At 34.8% G+C, this 10,643-nt stretch overlaps 1 protein-coding gene and 1 long non-coding RNA gene across 2 annotated transcripts; both read right to left on the bottom strand.

Annotated features, from left to right (window-relative positions):
* Window positions 1–1,131: 1,131 nt before the first annotated feature.
* Window positions 1,132–2,203, bottom strand: LOC148692141 (uncharacterized). Its single transcript, XM_088681012.1, has 2 exons — window positions 1,756–2,203; window positions 1,132–1,577 (listed from the first exon to the last, which is right to left on the bottom strand). Exons 1-2 carry the CDS (start codon window positions 1,857–1,859, stop codon window positions 1,304–1,306), a joined length of 378 nt encoding a protein of 125 aa, XP_088537138.1. The 5' UTR covers window positions 1,860–2,203; the 3' UTR covers window positions 1,132–1,303.
* Window positions 2,204–6,989: 4,786 nt separating this feature from the next.
* LOC148692140 (uncharacterized) lies at window positions 6,990–10,176 on the bottom strand. Its single transcript, XR_015953998.1, has 3 exons — window positions 9,959–10,176; window positions 9,657–9,847; window positions 6,990–9,424 (listed from the first exon to the last, which is right to left on the bottom strand). It is a non-coding gene; the product is annotated as an uncharacterized LOC148692140 (long non-coding RNA).
* Between the last annotated feature and the right edge of the window lie 467 nt (window positions 10,177–10,643).

The following is a 10,643-nucleotide window of genomic DNA, read 5'->3' as shown; positions in this document are numbered from 1 at the left end:
ACATAGCACAAAATAATTAGCTAGATACTTGAAAAAAAAAAAAAAAAAAAAAAAAAGCTTTCAACTAATTGTTTTGTGTCACTTGGTGTATCGGACTATGTTAGTGGTGCATTGGAAAAGTTTCTCCTCCAAGACCATCTCCAACTCAAGTTAAAACTGAAAATTTTTAACCCAGAAACAATTTTTTTGCTCCAACCTTCTGATTAAATTTTTAGCCCGACATTAAAAAATAAATTTAGGAAGTTTTAACGAAAAGCTCACGGTACTGTTCACTTTAACAAAAAAAACACATTTTTATACTAAAAAGTCAATCCTAGTACTATTCACTTTACCTTTTATTTTGTCCTTATCATTAAAACTCAAAGTTTTCAAGCCATTTTCATTAGTTTTCTTATAAATTTAAGCTAATATTTGTCTTTAAAGTAACTTAAAAAAAAAAAAAATTATTTAAACTATTCATAATTTAATTTTATGAACATTTTAGCTTAAAAATATTTAGATTCTGATAAATATTAAAAAAGTCATTAAACCGATAGATTTTTTTTTAATTATTTTAGCTATTGGATTTAATTTTGGGCCATTAAATTTTTATTTTTATTTTTATTTTAACCATTACATTTGATCGTACTAGATCTCAACTGTTGGATTCTAATGATTGGAGATGTCTAATACAAACCTCTCTCATAAATACAAACATCAGCAGAAAAAAAAAAAGTACGAGGATGATAATTCAGATTTCCATAAACAATACAAATTTCCATAAACGGATCCGACAATACGAAGTTACAAGAACAACATTTAAGGCGTCAACCTTGGACAAAAAAAAAAAAAAAAGCGTTAACCAGTTAGTAAGTTAAAAACGACGCTAACCACCTGTATGGTCCTACTTTACAATATCATCTCAAAAGATCATTTATTTTTAGATTGTCTTCAGACTAATATCACCTCAAAAGATTAACCAAACATATTGGATCTGTTTTCATCGTTTGATTGTTGTCGTGAAAATTTTCGTTGTCCGTAGGAAATGTTGCGTTCGTGTATTTGTTTTAGTATAGTTAGACGGTTGAAATGATGCAGCAGCAGCATAAGAGCAATTATGTCTGCCCAAAAGTGTAAGAAACATGAAGGAAATTTGCAAACAAATTAAAATAAACACACAGTGTGGCTACATATCAAAGAAAGAATACTGAGGTGCAAGTTGCAACTGACATAGCAGTTGCAACATGCCAACATATATATTCAAACTACACAGAAACAAGCACATCATGACCCAGAAGCCTGGAACATCATGAACTGATGATGTTCACCATCGACCACCACCGCCACCGCCAGGCCCACCACCGCCGCCGCCAGGCCCACCACCGCCACCACCGCCACGTCCACCACCACCGCCGCCCCCAGGTCCACCGCCACCCCATCCACCGCCGCCACCAGGTCCGCCCCCAGGTCCACCGCCGCCCCATCCACCGCCGCCACCACCAGGTCCACCGCCCCCACCAGGTCCACCACCAGGTCCTCCGCGGAACATTGGCCCACAGCAGTTCTCAAGCAGGCAGCAGCAGCACAGGAAATAAGCACTGCAGTTGTAGTACACACCAAGATGATATAAGTTAGAAAAAATTGAAAACAATGATATAAGCAGCTAGCTGATGAAGCTACATTTTGGATAATTTCACGGATATACTTATATTATCCTGACTAGTTAGACATGATTTTACTCGTAAATAAACAATTTCTGAGTTTTGCTAAACTCACCAAGATGATATAAGGTTGCCTAGACCGCCACATAGGAAACCAAAGCAATCAAGGCACGGTGGACCTCCTCCCGGTCCTCCTCCTCCCGGCCCTCCTGGTGGCATGTCTCTCTGATGATGATGATGATCTGATCAATCTCTCTCACTCTCTCTTGATCAAAAAAAGCCCTAAGGATATTTCTGCAGCTTCCTTTCTTAATGAACTTGCAATGCAGCTATTGAAGTTTGTGCCCTATATATACATGAAACTCTTGTAGAGAGAGAGCGAGAGAGAGCACGCTTAATGGCTAAGTATACATGCATGAAACTCATGTCGGCTGTATAGTTTCATGTCGGCTAATTAAGTTAACACTTATAGAGAGAGAAAACGAGCGACCTTAATGGCCGCAAGAGAGAGAGAGAGAGAGAGAGAGAGAGAGAGAGAGAGAGAGAGAGAGAGCGAGCTTAATGGCCAAGTATTGTATTCAATATCCTTGATATTTCTCCATCTTTTTACTGGTAGGTTGTTAGATTGAAAAAGCAATGGGATCTTTGTTGTTTCATCTACTTCTCGGGCAAGTAACAAACCAAATGTTCATGCATAAACCTAACGTTCAAACCTCCCCTTTTGTCCCCAACAACATAAAAATAAGGGTAATGTTTGGGAGACTAAAATTTTAAATTAAATTTTGTAAACCAAATAATTTGGATGCTAATGATTGGATGATTACTCAAGTGTTGATTAACGTGTTTATTTTCTATTGGTAACACGTCATTTGATTTGCAAATTTAGTTTAAAATTTGATCACCCTAATATTATTCTAAAACTAAATGTAAATGGAAAAGGGTTTACCGTGGCACCATAGCAAAAAGTTCATAATATATATGTATTGACTTTTTAACTTTTTTAACACAGACGTCCTATACGTGGACCGACCATTTTTTTTATATATTGTTGCAGTTTTGAAAAAAAAAAAAAACACTAGATTAAGCTAGTTCCTAAGTTTTTTTAGTCGGTGTTATGATATGCACACCATCATCGATATAGCGTGACACGTACCTACACGATTTAAACTTAATAATTAGTACTAATCTCTAGCACTAGCCACTAGAGTTATGTAAATAGCGTATGTATTATATTTCACTGTTTGAGGTGGGATTGAATATAGTATGCACAACTAGAATTGAAGGGTCATATATCAAATGATATGATTCTCATTCAAATTGCAGTATTTTTAGGTTGAGATCAAACAACGGAGATTTTTCAGTATGCATTGATGTATAATATACATAGATTTTTTTTTATCACCAACTTTTGAATTGTTGATCATTGATCGCATATCCAACGCTTCATTCATTTGTTGTGTGTCATACATGAGATCATAGTATAATTTTCGTAAGAGCGAAATGAATTAAAGCAACTTTATCACAATGAACAAGGACGACCGACGTGCATGGTGCAATCTCAGGGTTTAGGGTTAGGGTTAGAACCCCAAACTAACGGACGCGTGCCATCTTTTTATAAGAGTCGGTGGCACGACAGTGTGTTAAGGGTACAATGGTACCAAATGACTTGAAACAAGAAGAAAGAGATGGAAGATGAAATAAGAATTAGAAAAGAACTATAAGATATTAATGCAGATCCATTCTGTAGCTTTTACCCAATTATACGAACATTTTGCTTCAATTTTAAAGAAATGTACTGTACTGAACACTTAGTATTACTGTACAGTGATATTTACTTTCATTTGTGAGTGAGAAATTTAAAGTTTGACTCTCGTCAAATACTAATTTGAATCAAATTATTGTTAACCCATTGTGAGGCTAAGCCCAATGACACGAAAATATAACTCACAGTTTTCAATTAATTTTCTTAACTTTTAAAAATCCATCATATAACCTCTCTTCTTCATTTTCTTCATAGCGTAACCTTGTAAAATTTTCATGCGCGGCATTATAGTTCTACGGGACGGAACTCCGTTACAGCTATGTTTCGAGCACAACTATTTCTTTTTTTAATTGAAATTTCATTTTTTCCAACTTAAATATTAAGTAAAGAAAATTAACTCTATGGCTTAATATAAACAAGGGGTAAAACTGCTTCCAAATAGTTTATAATAACTTTTTTAATGCTTATGGAAAAAATTTTGCGAGAACACAAAAATCGCACTTTTCACAAAAAATTGTGGACCAACACTGGTTTTTAATCATAAACCTTATTTTTGTGACATTTTCTGTTGATACAAGTTTCTCTGTGACAAGTGATTGATAGGGGTTTCAAGGGAGAAACATTTCAATGAGTCGAAAACATGACCCGGTATATCAATTGTTATAATATAATTAGTTAAAAATTTCAACCAATTATTTTATTCCATTTGGTGTACTGAACAGTGTTTTGGACACACAAAATCTCTCGTTACAAAGAGGAGAAGCAGGAAACAACATTGATGACAAGCACATGAAAGTTCTTGTTTGAGCTCCAACCTAGGCAAAGTTAAGTGGCAACTGCCATGTGTGGTTTTAAATTTCAAACTGCCAAACATCGATATTTTTCCTCTTTCGGTTTTCTGATTAGTGCTGTACGAAGAAATTTCAGTTTTGAAACCCTACACGTTGGAGAACAATTTAGAAACAATAAAATAATAGAAATACAGAATCGAAATACTTATACTTTATTATTCAAAAATACCTGCAATACAGAATGCAATTACCCAATAATTACAAAAAATTAAAATGATACCAACTTGAATGAATTGAAGGTAAATGCTAGCAAAAAAACTATGTCCTTTGAACAGTATTTCTGTCCCACTCTTTTGTTTGTGATTCTACAACGTATGCTCGACTAGGATACAACTACCTAATTCTACAACCTACACTGGATTATAGAACTCTAGCGAATTGTTTTGTGTGTTTGCTCTCTGGAAATTTTGTACTAAAGATAAGGAGGAAGAAAATATGATTTTTGATAGACACGGAAGATAAGGAGGAAGAAAATATGATTTTTGACAGACCTGAGGACTCTAGTTATATATGCTCTTTCATACCTCTTTAAACACCTTTTGGATATATCTGAAGCTATACAACTCTTATTAATCAAAAAGTTTTTAATTAATTTAATTAAAAACTTAATTTGAAATTAAAACTAATTGATCAAATTAATTTTAATTCTTTGGCCCCAACCTCAATCCTCATTCCAAATGATCCAACACCTAATCACTAATAAAAAGGACTTGACCTATATAAAGGCCTTGACAAATTGTTGTTTCCTGATGTGGGACAATGGGAGCTCAAAACTCCATCACTAATTTCCATGGCAATACAATACGATATAATAGTCTCATGGAACACTTCTAAACTATCAATCTTCGATTCAAGGTAGCTTCCGGGAGTGAACCACCCGTACAAAAGTTTCCGAAGACCTCTGGCCGAAAAAAGGAAACAGCTTTTGTACCTCATCGTATTCCCTAAAAAAACATGTTTTCCTTCGAGTTGATTAATTTCTGTACAACAGATCACACATGCATCACAATATGGCCGCCAGTCCAACAGTCTCTCCATCGTCCGCTCTGGTTTCTGTGGTGTTGGCTATTCTGCGAGCCCTCGCTGAAATTATGATTGCAGCAGGGTAGTAAAACCCAGTTGACTGAATAGCTATTGCATAATTATACAGTTTTTTTTTTTTTTTACACGAAAATATATCTTCAAATAGGAAAGGAAAAGATAAACTCGAACCTTAACCTAAATGTGAGATGCAGATTAAGAAGGATGCATAAAAGCTGGGAAAAGAGACAGAATGCATGAGATGATTGTGAAGTCAGTTAAGTGGGCTTACTTGATACATTTGTTATGATATTTACGCTTTTCTGAACAGCAAGCGCTTTTAACTAGTTACCAGTAGCTAATACGAGCAAGGTTTTCATATGTTGCTTTTGTTATTTGGGACTAGATGTCTTCGTCAAAGCTTCTTCAAAAGCAAGCAAATCATGCTGTTTGATAAAAGGGAGCGAGAGCAGAATCTAGGCAACCCAATAAGCACGTCAATCAAGTTTCTTACGATAATCAATAATTAGAGTATAATCACTACCATCATAACCCAAAATATTAGATAGCATAAGGTACCGTAACTAACCTGCCTAGTAGGGATGGGCAAAATACCCATGGGTTTGGGTAACCACAGTTACCCGCCCATTTAAAGTTCACGGTTACAGTTATGGGTAACCGTTTAGACGAACAAACGGTTATGGGTATAACCCTTTATCCGTGAAATTTAAATAGGCGGTTATGGGTATTACTGACGGTTATAACGGGTATCCATTGGTTATGGGTATTATCCGTGGTTATAACGAGTATCCATTTATCCATTTAATTTAATATATGTAAAATTTAAAAAACTAATCTTTATTTTTGTTTTTTTACTTTTGTAACGAAAAACATATTTGTTTATATATTGTAATTTTCAATATATAACGGTTATAACCGGTTACAACGGGTCCTATATCTGCCACATACTGTATTCCATTACCGCGGTATGTGCTTACCAGTGACTTCAATTCATCTATGTTTATATATTTTGTATTGAGATCATAGAGCCTTCCCGGCATGTATCCGTAGACAGGAAAGATATGAGGTGAAGCCTCAGTACAAGAATTGTCATATAACACAAAAACTTAAAACAAAATCTGGTCTAGACTAATGACAAGGTTAGAAAGAGAGTTTAGAACAGATACATAACATCATCTGAAATAGTATGAGAGGGTGGAGAAAGCCGAGCATTTGTGATTCCAAAACTAGCTAGGTCTTGTACAGACTGCTTTAAATTGATATACCCGTTATAACGATATACTGGTAAGCACATACCGCAGTTATAACGGTTATAACGAAAATTATGATAAATTTTACTTTTGTAATTTTCAAGTTGTTAAAAAAAAACATGTAGACGGGTGAAAAAAGTGGTAAATGGGTAAAAAAAAAAAAGGATAAACGAGTAAACGGTTATGGTTAAATAGGTAAACGGCTATGGTTAAATGGGTATGGTTAACCGTTTATAAAAAATTATGATTAAATGGGTAAACGGTTACTTTTTTAATTTTCAAGTTGTTAAAATAAATGGTTATGGTTAAATGGGTACATGGTTATGTGTATGGTTAAGTTTTCTATCTTCCGATCACAAATCTTGTAGATCTAGTAGAGGGAGCTCAAATTTGCTTGAATTTGTGGTTGAAATATGTGTTTGGTATTGGAAGTAGAAGTTAAAAAGAAAAAAAAATATATTTATATATTTACAGAAACCGACGTAAACCGTAGATCAACATAAATCGAATCGAAACCGGACCAAACAATGCGATTTCAATAATAAATTAAAACGGAACTGCACTGAACTGAACCGTTTATATTTTTCGATTTTAGTTTTGATTCGACAATGAAACCGGATCAAACCAGACCGTGACCACCGTACCTCCATCAATTCACATCTAGATATTTTACCATTTAAACAAAAAAAAAAATGTAAAATTTAACATAAAATAATATTTTCTCTTTCTTCGTCAACCTTTCTCACTCTCTCTTCTTTTTCCTGATGGGCGGAAAACAAAAATACCATGAATGGAGAGGATTTGTGCCGAATGATGGACGAATTGAAAGGAATTTGTGCTGGTTGATGGACTCTTATTCCCATATTTTTCTACTATGTAGTTTTATCAGTTCTATAGTAACAAATAGGTGCTGAGTGGCCCATTCTTGAACATATTTACATTCTGGAGAAATTGCAGACTTGTAACTTGTATTACCATTCCAATAACTGCCTTCCAGAGAAAGAACTATTATTCCCAGAGTATGAATTTCCATAATTAGAATTGCCATTTTGAGACTGTTTGCCATTACTTGAGAAATGTGCACTGTTGTTGCCATCCATTTTTCCATTTCTGTTGCCAAAATTGCCATTACCAGAATACTGTCTTGAATTTGTATTCCCATTATTGAACCTCCTATTGTTACCAAATAAATTTCCTCTTTGTTGATAAAACCTATTTCCATTGTCAACATATCCATTTCCTCCCTGAAAACCAAATTGATCTCCATTATAATCTTGCTGGCTTCTCTGAGTATTAGAACTTTTTTCATGTTCATATTCCCCTTGAAATCTCTGAGAACTAGATCATTCTCCTTGTACCACCATTGTAGACATGGATGTACTTAGTGAATGCATTCTTGATTCAATACTTATTTCAGCCCCAATCAGTTGTGCTCGAAAATCTATCAAAGACATAGTTGTTTCTCTAGCAAGAATCACTTTCTTGATCATCTCAAAATTAAAAGGTAGTCTTGATAGCATAACAATCATATAGTCATTATCAAATACCTTTTCACCAGCAGAAATTAGTTAATCCCTTATAACCTTCAATTTTAACATAAACTTCTTAACATATTCTCCACTCTTTTGTAAAGAATAAAACTCAATCTTCAATTGATTAATTTGAACCACAAAAATAGATGCAAACCTTTCCTGCAGGCATGTCCATGCTTCTTGGGAAGTCTTACACCCAATGGCATACTCCATGGCATCATCAGACGGAGTTGCAATCAATAAACTAAGCAATGCCAAATCCTTCTTTACACAATTCTTATATGCTGTTGTGACTTCTTTTGTAACACCAATTTATGTATTGATTACAAACCTTGGAGGATGAGGTGATTCCCCTGTAAGGTAATCAAACAGATCATATTTCCTTAGCACCGATTGGAATTGATAACTCTACTTAACAAAATTGTCATCTTGGAGTTCACCGTAAGCATACCCAATAATCCTTCAATCTTCACCGACTCAGATATTGTTGAACACCAAGAAAGTGTTTTACAAACCAAGCACAAGAAATTCCCAGAAAATTCCTTCAAACAAACTTTTGAATAACACTACACTTCGGCTTCGGCTTCAACCTTATGAAATGCAGAAAAACCCAAAAAAACTACAGAAAACTTTTGAATGTTCCTTGCAACTTCGGCTTTAGCCTTTGAAGTGCAGAAAATCAACAAATCTTAATCTTTGATACAGAAAGAATGGCTTTGGCCTTATATTCTTTCAGTCTTTAACACTTTCAATCTTTACTACTCACATATGGCATCGGCCTTTAATTCATCAAGGAAATATATGCGAAACCCAGAAATCTTCTCACTTAGACATTTAATCGAACATCGGATAGACTTAAAAACTAGAAAACAAGAACTAACAAATCTGAGAAAATCTGCAACCTTGAATTTCGAAAAACACTAAAATCTTGAACGCATGAGATGAATGCACCCAGAAATCCTTCCATGAAGCACAACGGAAAGCAGTCCTAGGATCAAACCTTGGTGAGTGATACCCTCATAACATAACTAAAGAAATCACAAATGAAGAAATCACTGGAAGCAAGAAAGGCTCGGAAGCTTAGAGAGAGAAAGAGAAATGAGAGTTTGTTATTTTTTGAAATGATTTTCCACACTTCTTACATTGTTATCTTGCCATATATATATAGCTTGAGAATACTAACAGATTATCCTAAACATTCTAACTACCTTGACAAAGTAGTTATAACAGTAATAACCACAGCTGCCATGTCATCGATCTTTAACTAAAAATCTGCCATGTCATCTGTGAGCTGCCAAATCATCAAGTCATCTGCTATAGTCAACATTGGCTGTGCCGCGAGGCCTCGCTGAAATTATGAATGCAGCAGGTTAGTAAAAATATACCCAGTTGACTAGCTATTGCATAATTATCCTTTTTTTTTTTTCTTTTTTTTGCACGAAAATGTATCTTCAAATAGGAAAGGAAAAGATCAACTCGAACCTCAACCTAAATATGAACTGCACAAAAGAAGAATGCATAAAACTGGGGAAAGAAACAGAATGCATGAGAATATTGTGAAGTCAGTTAAGTGGGCTTACTTGATACACTTGTTAATTATGACATTACGCTTTTCTGAACAGCAAGCGCTTTTAACTTGTTACCAGTAGCTAATACGAGCAAGCTTTTCATATATATGTTGCTTTTGTTCTTTGGGACTGGATGTCTTCGTCAAATCTTCTTCAAAAGCAAGCAAATCATGCTGTTTGATACAAGGCAGCGAGAGCAGAATCTGGGCAACCCAACAAGCAAGTCAATCAAGTTTCTTACGACAATCAACAATTAGATTATAATCACTACCATCATAACAAAATATTAGATAGCACAAGGTACCGTAAGTAACCTGCTTAGGAGTTGGATCTCTATCGCAAAGATGTATGTAAATTCACTTAAGGCGAACATTAGGCTCTTACGGGTTGCATGATTTTTCAAAGTGTTTTCACATAACTTAATGAGTTTTGCATATGAGGATTGTTATTGACACTCTAAAAATCTCATTCTACACTCCAAACTTTCTATATTTGGAAAGAAAAATACACTTGTGAGGAGTGTATAATGTGATTTTTGAAATGCCAATAACACTTCCCTTGCATATTTATATTTGATTTGAACATCACAGACGGATGTATATATGTTTAGATATACGTTTTAACACCAGAAAGGTCACTAGTTAGGCGAAGAAAAATAAACACTCCTTCAACTGAGACGTGGAAATTCACGTGTAGGCAAGTCCATTAGAATCTTGCTAGCTAGCATCTCCATTCCATTCCTCTCACAATCATATTCATGGAAAGATATGCTGACATTTACATGCATATACAGACGTAATTGTCAATGAATATGCGTATTTGTCCATGAATGTGTGGAAGACTACATTCATGGACGGATATGCTGACATTACATATTTGTTTTGGCTGTTTGTAATTCAAGCAAGATTAGAGTCTTTCATACTAGTACGTGGCATATACTGAATGCGTGAAAGTTATGTATACGTAGAAGAAGCTCCAGATAAAGCCAAAACAAATAAA

Source organism: Pyrus communis, chromosome 12 (assembly GCF_041283825.1).
Source record: "Pyrus communis isolate YQ-2024b chromosome 12, ASM4128382v1, whole genome shotgun sequence".
NCBI lineage: Eukaryota > Viridiplantae > Streptophyta > Magnoliopsida > Rosales > Rosaceae > Pyrus > Pyrus communis.
Note: the sequence above shows the minus strand (reverse complement) of the source record. Positions and strands in the feature narration are given on the sequence as shown.

Bases quoted from the DNA above. Each gene is read 5' to 3' on its own strand.
- LOC148692141 (XM_088681012.1), bottom strand. From the start codon at position 1,859: ATGCCACCAGGAGGGCCGGGAGGAGGAGGACCGGGAGGAGGTCCACCG. The intron at 1,578-1,755 runs GTGAGTTTAGCA...CTACAACTGCAG, and splicing joins GGCAACCTTATATCATCTTG to TGCTTATTTCCTGTGCTGCT.